The 18,105-nt window shown below is 38.3% G+C and overlaps 1 protein-coding gene across 1 annotated transcript; it reads right to left on the bottom strand.

The window, feature by feature from the left end:
• Window positions 1-8,210: 8,210 nt before the first annotated feature.
• LOC145671653 (uncharacterized) lies at window positions 8,211-8,654 on the bottom strand. Its single transcript, XM_081740851.1, has one exon. The coding sequence runs from the start codon at window positions 8,652-8,654 to the stop codon at window positions 8,211-8,213; it is 444 nt and encodes a 147-aa protein (XP_081596977.1).
• Between the last annotated feature and the right edge of the window lie 9,451 nt (window positions 8,655-18,105).

The following is an 18,105-nucleotide window of genomic DNA, read 5'->3' as shown; positions in this document are numbered from 1 at the left end:
AAGAACCTTATCTACATTTATTACGGTCCTTGCTTTACGACAGCGAAACATATTCACGTTCAGCGTAATCAGTTTCCATTCTCAAATAATTACAGTGAGAGGAATGAAATAATTCATGCACACATTTAGGACTTATAAAAGTGCCCTGCGAACATGTTGTAGTAAAGTCCTGAAGAGTGAAAAGCTCTAGTAGCAGTTGTTAGGAGCTATTAACTTAACATATAAGACAGTAAATTGAAAAACTGAAAATACGAATATTTTCAGAGAGGACAGTGCGGTGATGCTTCTAATCTATACCTTTAGTCCCTATACCTACATTATTTCCCTAGTCAAAATAAAAACTCACAATTTCTTATGCAACCATCCCTTCCTTAGAGTAATGCGCGGCCACATACCCGTCACGGCGATGTAAAGGCACTTTTGGCGACGAGGATACATGCACCAACTGAAGATAAGGATGACGATATAAAAAAAAAGTTTTTACGAAGAAGTGGAACGGATATTTGACCAACTCCCGCGATACCATATGAAAATTCTATTAGGGAATTTCAATGCGAAGGTAGGACGAGAGGATAATTTCAAACCGATTATAGGGAACGAAAGTCTGCATAAGGAAAGTAATGACAATGGTGTTAAACTCGTGAACTTTGCAACATCCAAAAACCTAATCGTGAAGAGTACAAAATTCCCACATCGCGACGTTCATAAATACACTTGGACATCACCAGACAGGAAAACATATAATCAAATTGATCACGTTTTAGTAGATACAAGAAGGCAATCTAGCATAATTGATGTCCGATAGTTTAGAGTGGCTGATTGTGACACTGACCACTACCTGGTAGCAGCGATAATACGAGAGAGGTTATCGTTGAATAAAGGTAATATTCATTGTCCGAAAACGGAGAGATTCAATTTAAAGAAATGAGAAGAGAGCCAGGTAAGAGAGAAATACCAGATTGAAGTTTCGAATAGATTCTCGGCTTTAGAAGATTCGGAGTGCACTAGTGTTGAGGATACCTGGATTGAAATTAGAGATAGCATTAAATTTCAGCAAAAGAAAAATTGGGACACGCGGAAATACGTAGGAACAAACCATGGTTCGACCAGGAATGTATAAAACTAGCAGAGAAGAGAAAACAGGCAAAATTACGCTGGCTACAGAACCCGAATGAAATAACTACACAAAATTTCGCAGATGTCTGGTGGGAAACCTTGAAAACTTTTAGAACAAAGAAACGCAATTTTCTGAAAGCTAAAATTAAGGAACTTGAAGATAATAGTAAAAATAAAAACATCCGGGACATGTATAAGGGAATCAACGAATTTAAGAAAGGCTATCAACCTCGTGCTTATATATTAAAGAAATCTGACGGTACAGTTCTCACTGACACGGATAGCATCTTAAATAGATGGAAAGATTTCTTTGACGATTTGCTTAACACGCAACCAAAAAGTAGTGTGCGTGGAAAAAAGGAGATACACACCGCAGAACAATATATTCCAGAACGCAACCGAACAGAAGTAGAAAAGGCTATAAAGAAATTAAAGAAACACAAATCTCTGGGTCTAGATGAAATTCCGGCTGAGTTAATTTTAGCTGGAGGCCAAAAATTGTGGAACAAGATACACAAACTCATTCTCCTTATCTGGAACAAGGAAGAATTGCCACAAGAGTAGAAAGAATCAATCATTGTTCCAATTCACAAGAAAGGTGACAAAACTGACTGTAATAATTATCGAGGCATTTCTCTTCTGTCAACATCGTATAAAATCCTTTCAAATATTCTATTAGCAAGACTGACCCATACGCAGATGAAATTATTGGAGATTATCAGTGCGGATTCAGACGAAATCGATCAACTATCGACCAAATATTTACCATTCGCCAAATACTCGAAAAAAAAAGTGGGAATACAATACCCGGTATATCAACTATTTATTGATTTTAGAAAGGCGTACGACTCGGTTAGGACAGAAACATTATACAACGTTCTTAGAGAACTTGGAATACCGAGAAAGCTAATTAGATTAATTAAGATATGTTTAAATGAATCCCAAAGTAAAGTCCGGGTAGGAAAATTTCTGTCCACGAGCTTTCACGTCGAAAATGGCCTGAAGCAAGGAGATGCGTTGTCGCCATTATTATTTAACTTCGTTCTGGAATACGCTATAAGGAAAATCAAAGATAGCAACCAGGGCCTACAGTTGACCGGTATTCACCAGGTTATGGCATACGCTGATGATGTAAATTTAATAGGGGATGATAGGAGAACAATAGAAAGGAATGCAGAGATCTTATTAAACGCTTGCAGGGACATGGGTTTAGAAATAAATGCAGAGAAAACTAAATACATGGAAGTGCGTCGGGACCGGAATACAGCAACTTATGGACGAGTTAAAATATTAAATAATACTTTTGATAAAGTGGATAGTTTCAAATATCTAGGATCAATATTAACAGACGAAAATCATATTCACGGAGAAGTTAAATGTCGACTAAAAGCAGGGAATTTGTGTTACTATTCGGTTCAAAATCTCTTGTCATCGTGAATTCTGTCGAGGAATTTGAAGCTTAAAATATATAAAACGATAATCATGCCTGTTGTTCTGTATGGCTGCGAAACATGGTCACTTACTCTGAGGGAAGAACATAGACTGAAAGTATTTGAGAACAAGATCCTGAGACGAATATTCGGACCCAAGAGGAACGGGAATAGGGAATGGCGGAAACTTCATAACGAGGAACTACATAATTTATATGGTTCACCCAACATTGTTAGGGTCGTCAAGTCTAGGAGGCTTAGGTGGGCGGGTCATGTAGCTAGAATGGAATAAAGTAGAAACGCTTTCAAAGTCTTGACTGGAAGACCAATCGGAAAACGACCATTAGGAAGACCTAGGCGCAGATGGGAGGACAATATTAAGATGGATCTCGCAGAGATTGGAATACAAAGTAGAAACTGGATGCAGTTAGCTAAGGATAGAAGTCAGAGAGCTTTTGTGAGCGCGGCATTGAACCTCCGGGTTCCATAGGCCATAGAGTTAGTTAGTTAAGACAGGCAGTATCACTAGTCTCACCAATATTATGACCATCTGACTCACTCATTGAAACTATTACCACTGCAAGTAAAAGTTCTTCAATTCAGAAATTGTTTCACATTGCATAATCAATCCGATGCACATAAGATAAAACCTTTTTGTACGACCACCTTTTTTTCTTAAGCACTCGAGACGAGAAAACAATTTCATAATGTGAGCAGTATCCACTCGAATATAACACAAGGGCTTCTCTTTCACGCAGTTAGTTTCAAATAATATATGAGCACAAATGCGCACATAATCCTGCAGACTACTACATAAAGCAAATGTTCTTCCACATCCTCCAAGAATTGCAAGTGAAAAATCCACTACTACCACCTTTGGTAATATAGCTCCGGTCCGTACCCACTCTGAAAGCCAAAATGAAATACAATTTTTTATCGTGACGAGAGGAAATAATTTGTAACACGGGATATTGTGTTCCACAATCATTCACTATACCTTAGTAGAGGAATATGTGGGATGATTTTTGTCCATTTGGAAGATCTAGTCTCCGACAAAGAGAGCCAGTTGCATCAATTTGTAAAATGCCTTCAGATTGTTTAACATAATTGTTCCAAGTGTGCACTTGTTCTTCACTCCAGTAATGAACAAATGGATCTGCCAAGCCAATTTGGTGTATCACATTTCGTAGAGACGTATCATATTTCATAGCAGCAACAGCATGGAGAGGGTCTGCGTGAAACCGCTTTGAAGTACGCAGCTCTGACTTAGCTTTCCTAAGTTGTTGTGTTGTATGTAAGTGGGCTGGTTCAGGGTCTCCACTATCCATTAGGATATCAGCTTGTTGTCTTCTCCATACACTTGAAGCCGTGTTTGTTGTCAGTAAATTATCGGCAATTATTTGTCTTTGCTTCCCATTCAAGTGCCGTTTCTTATGCATTGTGTGTTCAGTTCTAATGAAGCTAGAAACTTCAAATTTAAGCTTTACATCTTCTGCAATTCTTGGTTCGCTGTGAAGTTTAATTGAGAGTTTTGCTGAGCATTCTTTGCATTGTCCAACAATGTCTATAAAATGTCTACCTTCTACAAATACTTTTCCTCCTAAAAATCTCCACACGCATGGAAGTTTTGTCTGAAACCACATTTCTCATTAATAAAATGAGTCCATACTCCTTTCGGAAGCACAAGATACTTTCGTTTAGTAATATAAGCTCATCTTTCTGATGTTCTGTATACTTTCTCCACAGGTTTTATCTTCATCCACTCTGCAGGAGTAAGACATAGCTCAAATTGTAAGTGTGTACTAATTTCAGTATGTTCTACATGATCCTCAGTTTCAGTGTTACTAGAATAATCGAAATTAAAGTTTAATATTACAGATTCCGCTTCTGATCCTGAATTGCTCAATAAATAATTCTGAAATCGTAGAACGGCTGTATAAAGTCCTTTCGTTGTCATATTTGGGAATTCCTCTTGAAGTACAATCCATATGTGTTCACTTGGCTTACAAATTCTGTTACTGATTACAACCTGATTCTTGAATTGAAAAGTGCTTCTAACAACATTTCTTTTGGGTAAGTTCCTTTCCTGCCAGGCTTCTGAAAGTTTTAAAAATAGAGAAAGGAAAATTTACTTGAATTTTATAATAAAGTAACACAAATAAGACCAGTATTCAATGAAATTACATATTACTTCTAAACTTTAAATGTTAACGTAAAATACTATTATTATTATTAAACTATTTAGTTTAAAAAGGTAAAACAAAGAATATGAATAGAACTAGTTGCACGCAAACAAAACAAGAATTGATTTTTAAAAAATAGGCATAGGTTTGAATCGAAACCTACTTGGTGTGTGTGTGGGGGGGGGGGCGAACTTCACATTTCCCCCAAATCATCCTTTCTCATTTTCCCCGTTCTTGGTATAGCACAAATTCTAAAATTTGCGGCATAAATCAGCACAAACTGAGCACTAAATATTAGCATAGGTTTGAATTGAATCCGACTTGGTGGGGGAGTCAACTTCACACTTCCCCCAAATCATCGTTTCTCATTTCCCCCGTTCTGGGTATAGCACAAATTCTAAAACTTGTAGCACAAATCAGCACAAATTAAGCACTAAATATTGGCATAGGTTTCAATCGTATCCGACTTGATGGGGGCCAACTTCACACTTCCCCCAAATCATCGTTTCTCATTTTCCCCGTTCTGTGTATAGCACAAATTCTAAAATTTGCGGCACAAATCAGCACAAATTAAGCACTAAATATTGGTATTGGTTTGAATTCAGTTTGAGTTAGTGGGGGGCTAGTGTGAAGTAGCCCCCCAGCATTGTCGTCAAATTCCGTTGTTAGTAATGGAGCACAAATTCTAAATTTTACGGCACAAATTAAGCACTAATGTTTGATAGTATTCGCAATCTTTCATTGAGAGGTGCGGGGGGTCAACTTCATGCACCCGTATTTCACACAGTTTTTCAATAATAATAATCTGAGCTCCAAGGATGTGTGGAATGAATTAAAAACTCTCGGTATTAGTAGTCGAAAAATTATCAAGCATTATCAGATGATCTTGCAGACTTGCAGAATGAGATTAACGCGCACTTTGGTGAAATTTGTAATGATAAAAGATCGACGAGAATGCAGTTCAAAACCGCATAACTGTATATAATAATACTAAATTCTGTTCAAGTATGAACTCATTCGAACTCCGTAATATAAGCAATTTTGATGTTCAGAATGCTATTAAAAAACCTTGCCTTCGTGCCCAGGTGCATTCGAATTTATCATAAGCGTAACTTGGCCAATATGGTTGGGGGGCAAAACATTTGTGCACACACACACACACACACACATTATATATATATATATATATATATATATATATATATATATATATATATATATATATATAATTCCCAACCTTTGTCGATCTACTGCTGGATGAAGATCTCTCCAATTCTTTTTCACACGTATCTATTTTCGTCAATTCGTTTCCACGTTACTCCACACTGCTTCCTAATTTCGTCACACCATATTGTATTACAACGTTTCCTGAATCTTTTCGCTTCCTTAGGATCCATCACAAATTTCAACTTGAGCAGGTAGTTTTCGACCTTAAATTGTCAGTTTTTGAAACCAACCACATAATTGCTTCTAATGTTTTAACCAAATATTTAGCACCATAGTTTTGAGAAACCCTCTCTGATTTTGCATCACCATTGTATGGAGTGTGGGAGTGATATAAATACAACTCGGGTAGATATCCAGCCTAACTTTACGTCAGTTTTTGGAGGTGAGACTTAAAATTAAACCTTTGCCTTTGTGCTAAAAATTGTTTTAGTCAATAGCATGAACGCCTTTCCCTAGAATTATTTGGCGGAACGCAATGATGCAGAACGAAAAGTTCTAGATTAGTTCTAGTATCGTGCCTTAATAGGATATTAATCTGCTTAAAATAAGACGATAATAAACTGAAAACACTGCAAATTTGGAGCGAGACAAGTACAGCGCAGGAACTGAATTCGGAAAACACACTGATTTACTAGAACGCAGAACTGGTGCGTTCCGGCCCATTTTAAGCCACGCTTAGCCAATCTTTCCCTGATCTTTGCCCAATCCGTCATATTGACCTGAGCCTTAAATGTTGTTGAGGTATTACCTGGAACAACCTATCAGCACACTATCCACGTATTCGTTTACCTCAGCTCTTAATAGTTTCTTTTTTTTTTTTTTTTTTAGAAAAAATCTCTAAAGAGGGTATTTTAAAAGTAAAGAGGGTATTATAGTTAAACATATGTTTCTTGATATCCTGATTTTTTATGAAAATTTGCCTGAAGGGTATTTTGCATTTGAGTATGTGTATGGGGGGGGGAAGCCCCGGCTCACCCTCTGAAAGAAATACTGCTTATCAATAACACAAGGAAATCACAATATTAGGAAATCCAAATATCAGCCTGTAAATATCACATTTATAATTTTGATTTAATAAGTTAATATTCACTTACCGCTAGAGCTCAGCATGAAGCGAAATATAAGGGTATGGAAACAGGAGTTCAATTGTTAATGGAGCTCCAGCCTCCTTCTTCGAAGTGTTTCTTCTGAATGAAATTTGTCGATAATCTGAGAAACGTTAATGTCGTAAGACCTTTCTATGCACAACACAGCTAAACTACGAAGTCTTTCTTGACCCATAGTGCTACGAACGTATGTTTTTAGCCGTCTCAGACACGAAAAGGAACGTTCACTGGTTGCGGAACTCACAGGCACGGTTGGAAAAATCTTATAAACTTGGTTCAAGTTTGGGGAGCATTCGTAAAGGTTCAATTCTGAAAACAAATTTAGACGCGATGAAAAATCATTTTCAGTCTGTCTCTCTGCACACAAATTGGAGAAAACTGTTAGCTCTGATGTCAGCTCAACTTTGGGGATTTGGCAGGCGTTGCTGACAATTATTGTGATACTTTCTGCTGATGGCTTGTGTTGATTCAACACGTCGTGGAGTTAATGAAGAACCTGCATATCATTTTCTTTGAACTTATTGCTAATAAGCACCCCGGATAAAAAAATTAGTCACCCCCTTGGTACTTACGTTAATACCGTGTAGCGCCGCCCCTGGCCTAGATAAACGCCTGTAAGCGGTCGAGAAGGGAGTCCACAAGGGTTTGCAAGGCAGTCATATCTAGTTGAACCCACTCACGGAGGATAATATCACGCAATTCCACAAAACGTCGGGGAAGCTGATGTCGACTGCTGTTCAAACTGGTCCCACAGATGCTCAATTGAGTTGAGGTCCGGCGCTTTTGCGGGCCATTCGAGGTGTGGTAGGATACCTGAGTGTTCCTCAAACCAGTCACATATGGGTCCAGCTCTGTGAACAATGCTGTCGTCTTTTTGAAAAATGCGGGTGTCTATAGCAAAGTCATCGCGAAGAAAGTGACTGAAGGGCAACACCTGCTCGTGCAGGATGTTCAAATAAACCTGCTGGTTCATGTTCGTGGACACGTCAATGAGTAGGCCCACCCATAGTACGAGAAACACAACTGGTCTGCACCTGACCTTCCGCACACTGCGGGTGAAATGCTTCATGTGGCCGTCTGTGGACACGATGCCGGGGCGTCATTCGGATACAGGCAAAGTCGTGATTCGTCAGACCATATGACACGGCTCAGTCTGTTACTGTCCATGTTTGATGATTATTGGCCCACTGCAGACGAGTAACTTTATGTGCATGTGTCAGCAGTGTCCTTTTGCGAGGTACCCGACTCCATATGTTTATTACATGCAGTTCCTTTCGCAATGTTTTCTCACTGACAGGTTGAACTGGGCCTGCATTCATGGACTGCAGTAATTCCTGACGGGTTTGGAAGCGATTTCGATTCACAAGCCTGGCAACCCGTCTTCGGGCCCTATCTGTGAGGATCTTTTTCCGACCACAGTTCTGGCGTCGTGTTTCATGGTCACGTGTGTTACACCACTGCTTGTAGACACGTTGAACAGTCCGCCGCGAAACACCAACAAATCGGGCAACTTCCATCACTGTGTGGCCATAGGCACGGCCAAACACGATTGCGCCTTTTTGCCACTCCGACACGTCCGCTCTCTTCCCCATCTTGCCGCACACACACCGCTTCGATCGGTTGTGTGTCATTCCACAGTAAAGCCCTCTGATCGCTTCGAGACAGTGTAGGCACGTTTGGCCATGTGATTCGACCAATACGTTTGCCGTCCTGTTTGCCGACAATCTGTACCTGTTTGCCGACGCAGCCTTGTTCTCGCGCAGGGGTGACTATTATTTTGTCCGGGGTGCTTATCTGCTACAAGGATATCAATAACGGGATAGTACACTTGGTGTCTGTAATATTCAGCTGCTGTCTCACACTCGGAAGAAGTATCACCAGCACCCATTGCTCGTAGGATTCGTCTTTTTCGTGGAACATTCGGTGCACTGCATCCCATGGTTTCTGCAATTTCTTCTGTTTCTGTCCACAGCGTATTCAATCTTTCCTCACTCCGTACGGACTGAAGGCTGCAGATAGTGGCTTGGGACAAATTTTTCACAGTAGAAAAATTGACACGTATATTCTGTAAGTGCATGGATAGCTGATTCGTGTATCCAAGATCACGTCTCATAAGTTTAAGGCAAAACAGAAATAAAAAGTCATGAACATTTTTTAACAGTGAATGCGAGTCTGGGCCGTAAATTTGATCGTGATATGCTATTTCCTCTAAAATTTCAACTACTGGTCCAAACGTTTCTAAAACTGCACGAATAACTTCCAATCTACAGTTCCATCTAGTGTTGCTCAAAGATGTTAATGTTATTAAATGCTTTAAGTTTTCTCCTTGACGTTGAATATTTCCAAAAATAACGTGCCTTTTTGACGACGCTTCTAAGAAGGAATGCAAACTACTCAGAACACCAAACATATTTCGAATCGCAAACACTTCTCCGCACACATCAACAATGCATAAGTTCAAAATGTGGGCGTAACAATGAATATAAATGGCTCAATAGTTCACGCCCTGATCCTCCTTTCCACACCAGAGTACTGACCACGCATAGCGGCTACACCATCGTAACATTGTCCTCGGATGTTATCTACGCTCAGACCAAGTGATATTAACACATTTGTTAATAGTTTGGACAAACTTTCGCCATGTTTTTTCTGTCTTGTAAAACCCGATAAAACTTTCGTGAACGTTTAATGTTTTATCGCAGTATCGCAAAACAATTGATACTTGGTAATGTCACTTCAAATCTTGAGTTTCATCCATGATGGCACTATATATACCTGTAGTCTTTACACGATCAATTATTTTTCCCAGCAAGAACTCACACATTAAATCTAGAAATTGATTTTGGTATTCGGGACTAACGTATCTAAAAGTTTTCTCTTTGTTAACATAATACCGAAAAATCACGTCTTGGTTTTTGGATCTTAGCGATAAGAGTTCTAGTAAATTACCTTTATTTTCACTTTCGTCATTTTCCCTATGACTCCTAAGAGGAACACATTGGCGAGCACAATACAAAATACTATCTAGAAGTGCTTCTAAATATATTCTATTGCCGTTAACTATTTGGTTCGTCTGCAAATCTAATTTACGCGCAACTGATCTGTGCAATAGTGCGTTTCGGAATTTCGCAGCCTTAGAAATACAAGTCTTATGAGCGTTACTTGTCTCATGAGTACCGAATTTGTCTACGGCCTTCTTCCAGTTACGGAAACCCTCCTTAGTAAAGGTGTCTTCAGATCTAGGAATATTTTCGGAGAATGCACGACAATAAAAGCAAAAGCACTATCTCGAGCAACGCTATATTCTAACCAACTAAATTACCTATACCACTTAGATCGGAACCGGCGGCCACTTTTATTGGGGTACGTTTTCAATTGCGGTTGAAAGGGACCTAGACCTACTGCCAGAAATTCTTTGCCTTTTCACAACCTTTGACTGGATCACGATCTTCTGAAACTTTATCTTGTGACACTGTTTCCACAGTAGTACCGACATTTGAATTATCTTCTGACACTATTTTCACACTAGCACTTGAATTCTTATCTTAAGAAACGCAAGAAGTAGATTATTTAGTCACTATTTCATTATCTCCGCTGGCACTGTCAATATTGCTAAGTTTCGGCTTCTTACTAAAATATTCCAACAAAGTTTTCGATTTTGTTTTTTTGAAACACTGCATATTAGTCACAACAACTTCCTGTGAAACGTAAAAAATGTTCAAGTACCACAGATAAAATATAAAAAATGAAACAACTATACACCGACACACGTGAAGGCTATATATACAGAAAAAAGCTTCAAACGAACTGGTCACTGCAAACACAAGCTTCAGAATAAGTCAAGTATATTATATTTGGTGTGGGTGCCAGGATGGCTATTAGTAACAATAACTCGTTGTTTTAACAATACAGTTCTCCCTTTCCACTTCACAATGATACCAGACGTTGCTGTTTGTAACTTACAGGGAAAGCAATAAAATTTCTTTTGTATTTAGGACAACAAGATTTCCGACAAAGAGCCGAGTTCTGTATGTCTCTGCTTACCCTTATAAAACACACCCTATATCCCAGACAACAGACCGACCTGTACTTCTCTTTACCATCAACGTACACCGCATCCCCTTTCTTCAGCACGCTCAAAGTTCACTGACCTTTATTAAGATGGATGTAGCAAAACATTTATTGTAAGACATTACCAGATGTGGTTAAAATCAGAGTTCCATTCCCGTTGTTATTCTAGAACTTCTTTCAGACTTAAAGACAATTTACAGTCAAACATTTTATAATAGCATAGATAAGACAAAATTTTTAATAACTGTCCATTATCTAAGAAACAGCCGGAATCAGTAAGGAAGAAGGTATATGAACAACTCTGAACATGAGCAAATTGTTTTTAGGTACAGTTCAATCAGAATTTTACACTGGATCTGTGGCCTCCCCCCCTCCCCCCCGCAAAAAAAAACATGCTCAGAATAAGTCTTGTCTTTATTCAAATTACAAGCATTTCTGATGTAACAGAAAATAAATTCTGGATTTGACACTACAGTTTATAATTTATTGTCACCATCGTAAAGGAACATGTCTGGAAACGTAAAAAAGCAATACAGTGAGGTATGAACCAATTCAGATCACATGCATCGAAAGTGAGTGACAATTACCCAGCTAGTAGTAGAGAGGCAGTGTCACGGCTTAAAGTGAGCCGGAACGCGTCGGCACTGCATACCGGCAAATCAGACTCCTGTCGGAATTTAGTTCGTGTGCAACACTTGTCACTTCACAAACTGTGTGCATTAATTTTTAATTAATATTTTGGTTCGGTCTATGAAACGACTATTAATATGATTTATCGAAACACATCAGGAACATGGATCAGGGATTATTTACTTTCATTGTAGACTGTGTTCTTGCAAATCACTGTGGATAAGCATTCTGGCGAGGCGGCTATTCACTGAAGCCACTTTAAGCCCTGGGCAGTGTGCATGCCTAGCGAACAGCATTGGAAAGGGTGAGCATCGGCATAAACTCTGTTCCAACCGGCCATCCTGACTGAATGACTGAGGTTTAACCTCGTACCTTTTGTCAGGCCAGGGTCGCTGTCTTTTCACTTCCTTGTCCCTCCTTTCTCTTGGCCTGGTTAGTGGCCTAAAGACCTCAATACAGTGAAACAAAAACATAACATTAAGCAAAACGGTGTCGTATTCGCTGCAGCTCAGTTCACAGAAAACACTGGATGACTATCCTAATAATCTTCAGAAATTTTGTGAGGGCCAGTTGACCCCCCTAAGTTACGCCTATCGAAGGCATTACAGGAAAGATGCCACTTGTGCCACTGTGGACTTGTTTTACCACACATTATATCACCATTAACACATATAATAAATTATTCCATAGCCACATGGTCGTTTCCATTATCCTGGAAAGAAGCATTTGTAATGCATATAGCAAAAAAGCAAAATGCATAATCTCTAAACGACCTTAGGCCTATTAGTCTATTACCAATATTGTCCAAAGTCATGGAGAAGCTTATGCATAACCAGCTCAATGATTACGTCATTAATAATAATATCTTACCCCTACACCGATTAGGCTTTCGCAATTCAGATAGTAGTGCCACAGCCCTACTTCATATCACTGACATTTTTCGAGCATTAGATAACCAGATATCATTCCTGGTATTATTAGATCCTACTAAAGCATTTGATTCAGTTCATCACAACTTACTCCTAGCTAAAATGAAATACTACAACTTTTCCCCCAACACGATCGAGTGGTTCAGATCATATCTTTCAGATAGGCAACAAAGAGTGGCAATAGGAGATCCTAAACTTGCAGTATCAAACCGAATCAGTCTTCAAATAGGAGTGCCACAGGGATCAATACTAGAATCCCTGCTATTTTGTCTATATACAGCAAACGTACCAAAGCTACACTCTAGAATACATCTGTATGCAGATGATACACAACTCTGCTTAGCCACGTCTCCAGAGCACGCCTTACAAAGTGCAGCCCTCATCAATGAGGACTTAGAAATATTTAGTGATTGGTACTTGTCCAATTCCTTGAAAATAAACGCAAGTAAATGCATATTTGCAGTCGTGGGAACAAGAGAGAATCTTAGAAAATTGGAAACTGAACAAGTTAACATTTCCATTCGAGATACGCCGTTAGATTACTCACCTTTAGTAAAAAATCTCGGATTAATACTAGATGATGAGTTAAACTGAAAGCGACATATATCTATTGTATTTAATAAATCAATATCGATTCTGCGATTATTATATAAATATGATTTTCTAAATCAGAACATAAAACTGTATTTAGTGAACACGCTTATTTTTCCACTATTCGACTATTGCAATTCTGTATATGGACCAACCATTATTAAATCCTTAGCAATATCAATTCAAAAAGTTCAAAATGCCTCCATGAGATTTATCTATAACACGCGAAAATGTGAACATATACTGCCCTTACTAAATCAAAACAATATTCTAACAATGTCAAGGAAGCGTTTGTTGCATCTGTACTGCCAGATGCATAAGGTCATACACAATAATGGCCTCCCTTATCTTAAAAGTAAGCTGACGTTCCGAAATGAAATCAACACATACCAATCAAAACGTTCCCGTACACTTAACATCCCGCGGCACACACTAACAAAAGCAGCGAAATCTTTATTTCAGTTGTGAGAGCCTGGAATTCATAACCTTCCGATATAATCGTGTGCAAAGGATTAAACCGTAGGGTAAAGGATCATATTTTACATCAACAGAAACTTAGCTCGAGTACCTACACAGACTGCAGCAAGTAAACCAATTTTGTATGGATATTTTAGTATAGGGGACAAGTATTACTGTATCTGAACAACTATTATATTCTTACTTCATATTGGTTTTAATCATATATATATATGTGTGTAAAATATCTTTATATATATTCCATGTAACATTCCTAATTGTACTTTTGTTAGGTTAGGTGGTAGAGCAGCCTACGGATGAACCTCGCCTCATGAATAAAGGCATTTTCAATTCAATTCAATTCAACTTATAGCATCCTTTCCTAATTTTTCTGATCTCGCTTAGCCCATAATTTTCCGCACCCTGAGATTTGATTTTTTACGTATATTTCATATCAGGGGTTATCCTAGGATTTTCAACCTGGGAGTACTTTTTTTGCTGAGGGCATGTTTGGATATTGATGTATGAATAGCATAATGTAAACGAAATTATATACGTGATAAGACAAAAAATATGCCCATAACAAGTATTTTAGAGGATACACAAACTTCAGTAATAAAAAGCGTGGCAAGCTTTCACGACAAGATATGGTTACGCGAAAGGTATGAAAAATAGATAAACAAAATAGAGAACAGGAGAGGCTAAGCCGCCAAACTCTATCATAGCTTATATGTATGGGATAACAATGAAATTGAAATGCATCAGTGCTTGAGTACTCGCTATTTCTACGTGAGTTTCCTTCTCTACCCAGGAGGTACCACGCTCGGGCGTGGGATCTTTTACATCGCTTCTTCTCCAGTCCCAACTTCAAGAATCAGATTTACCACCATGTAGCGAGCTTACGTCATGGATTCAAGGCTATCAAATGTTTCTTTTTGGTTCTTCAATCACTCCTTATATGACTTTGATATGAAATTGTTGAATTGTCAAACATCCTCGTCATCCTATTCTCTTACGTCGGATATATTCGGGCCCTCGATCGAGACTTTCATCAGTGCGTTCATATGATCAGGGAAAGTCGAGGCCTCTCAGAACACAAAATTCGGTTTATCGTTGAAAAAATGACTTCTCCACAGAAGTTGTGCCAACAGGAAGAGTAAGATCAATTTCACTGCGGAGAACAACAATGGAAACATCGCTTTCTTCTGATCAGAATCGAGCTTACACACACACATTGCATACACGAAAGATCTGGCAATAGTCGAAGAATCGTGTACTCAAAAGAAATGTCTTGCAATGATATGTATACACGACTCCAAAAGTGCATTACCACCTGCAATTCTCCTTTTCCTGCAATAGCAGGCAACATAAAAAGCTCGGCGCTTCGGTTGGTTGCGAATTCGAAAGGCGTTGGACCAAACCTCAATTTTGTAACAATTATATCAGTGTGGCAAACTGCAAATAAGGGAGTAAAACAAATTGTTAAGAATGACAATTTTATTATCGTGACGCAGTTGGATGACATCAAAAGTTACAAAATGTTCTTACTTAAGCAGTTCAAACAAGATGAATGACAAGAAACAGATATCAGAGGAAACCATTTATCTCCTTCACCCCCAAAAAAGAATCTCATGAAAAAAGAGTTATATAATGCAAAGGTTTAATATAAAAGCCCCAATCACAATTTTAAAAGTTGACACCCGAAAGGCAAGAACAACTGTAACGAAATGCGTGAAATTGTGCACAGATATTGTAGACGTAAAATGAAGGAATATGGGTTTCGTTTTTTAATGAAAAAACGGTTGGGTGGGGCATGGGCCCCAACAAACATTTGATCACGAAACATCAAAAGTGCTGCTAACAGTATGTCAGATGTGTGTAAAGAACATGAAGAATTGCAGCGAAACTTTACGTATGCACAATACGAAAAAACAAACGAATTCGTCTTTTTATTTTCTGCGGAAAAACGGTTTAAGGGGACAAAGGCCCCAACCCAAAATTTTGAAAGTTGACTCCCAAAAGGAAAAAAAAGTGAACCGAAGTAAACGATATTGTGGACAGATATTGCAGACGTAAAGTGACCAAAAAAAGGGTTTCGTATTTTCCTTGAAAAAAAAAACGGTTCGGTGGGGCACGAACCCATCCAAACCTTTGATCAAGGAATATCAAAAGTGTTAGTAACAGTATGTCAGATGTTTGCAAAGGTCATGGAGAATTGCAACATAATTTTGTGTATAGACAATACGCAAAAATAAACGAACACGGGTTTTTTATGTTCTGCGGAAAAAAACATTTTAGGGGGCAAAATCCCACACACAAAATTTTGAAATTTGACACCCGAAAGGCAAAAACAAGTGAACCAAAGTGAATTAAATTGTGCACGTGACATTGTAGACGTGAAATGATTATACGGGTTTCGTATTTTCCTTCAGAAAACGGTTGGGTGGGGCACCGAACCATCCAAACCTTTGATCACGAAAAATCAAAGGTGCTAGGAACAGTATTTCAGATGTGTGTTAAGGATATGAAGAATTTCAACATAACTTTGTGTATGGACAATACGCAAAAATAAACGAATACTGTTGTTTTTATTTTCTGCGGAAAATCGGTTTTAGGGGGCAAAATCCCCCACCAAAAGTTTGAAAGTTGACACCCAAAAGGGAAAAAGAATGAACCAAAGTGAATGAAGTTGTGCACAGATTTTGTAGACAAAATGAGGGAATACGGGTTAAATATATTCCTGGAAAATAGGGTTGTTTGGGGCACCGACCCCTCCAAACCTTTGATCACGAAATATCGAAAGTGCTAGTAACAGTATGTCAGATTTCTGTAAAGGACTTGAAGAATTTCAACATAACTTTGTGTATGGACAATACGCCAAAAATAAACGAATACTGTTGTTTTTATTTTCTGCTGAAAAACGGTTGAATCCCGAAAGGTAAGAAGAAGTGAACGAAAGGAAATGAAATTTTGCACAGATATTGCAGATCTAAACTGAGGGAATACCAGTTTCGTATCTTCCTGTAAGAAACGGTTAGGTGGGGCAGGGACCCTTCAAACCTTTGATCACGAAATATCAAAAGTGGTCGTAACAGTATGCTAGATGTTTGTAAAGACATGAAGAATTTGAACGAAACTTTTTGTATGAACAACACGCAAAAAATAAACAAATACGCGTTTTTTATATTCTGTGGATAAATGGTTTAAAGGGGCAAAAGCTCTCACTCAAAAATTTGAAAGTTGACGCAAGAAAGACATGAAGATATGGACCGAAATGAATGAAATGTGCACAAGTATTGTAGAGGTAAGGTGAGAGAATGTGGGTTTCGTATTCTTCCTGAAAGAAAAACTGTTGAGTGGACCGAGGCTTTGAGGGGCGAGAGGGGTGGACCAAAGCGAATGAAATTGTATGTAGATGTTGGGTGTGTAAACTATGGCCCTTCGTGTTTCACATGTGTCGTGTCTCCATCCAATTTCTTTAAATTTTCAGATCAACTACAAGCACAAACAGTTCAGCGTTTTTTATAGTATTTCAGGAGGCACTTTTAACCCTTATAATGTTTCTGCGCATAAACAAAAATACGTGTCGATTTATTTCCAGTTTGCTCTTGATCTGCCAAATTTGATGCAAAACAGATAGGGAAACTTGAGAAACTCGAAAGGGCTTATTTCACATAGGGTGTATATAATATCTACACACAATTTCATTTGCTTCGGTCCACTCCTTCCTGCGCTATTACGGAAATATTTACTTTTTTTCGGATGGGGCCTAGGCTCCAACAGTGTTTTTTCACTGAAGGTTTATTGTTTTGGAATATACGAAGTTTTGTTGCAATTCGAAATATTCTTTAGAACGTCTGACATATGGTTATTTGCAATTTTGATATTTAGTAATCAACGGTTTAGAAGGTCCGTGCCTCACTCAACCGCTTTTTTCCAGGATAATACGAAACCCAATTATCTCATCTTACGTCTATAATATCTGTGCACAATGTAATTCAATTTGGTGCAGTTTTTCTTGCCTTTTGGGCCTCAAATTTAAAAGTTTACGATGTGGTTTTTGCCACCTTAAAACCGTTTTTCCGCAGAATAAGAAACCGTATTCGTTTTTTTTTTTTTTTTTGCGTATTGTCCTAACACAATGTGTTGTTCCAATTCTTCATGTCCTTCAAGCACTTGTGACATATTGTTATTAGCACTTTTGATATTTTACGATCAAAGATTTGGAGGGGTCTGTGTATCATCTAAACTGGTTTCTTTTTTTTTTCTGGACAATAAGAAACCTGTATTTCCTAATTTTATGTCTACAGTATCTATGGACAATTTCATTCACTTCAGTTCACTTCCTCTGGCCATTCGGCCTCAA

The sequence above is a fragment of the Thermobia domestica genome, chromosome 15 (assembly GCF_964235325.1).
Source record: "Thermobia domestica chromosome 15, izTheDome1.hap1.1, whole genome shotgun sequence".
Taxonomy (NCBI): Eukaryota; Metazoa; Arthropoda; class Insecta; order Zygentoma; family Lepismatidae; genus Thermobia; species Thermobia domestica.
This window is presented reverse-complemented; position numbering and strand designations above follow the sequence as displayed.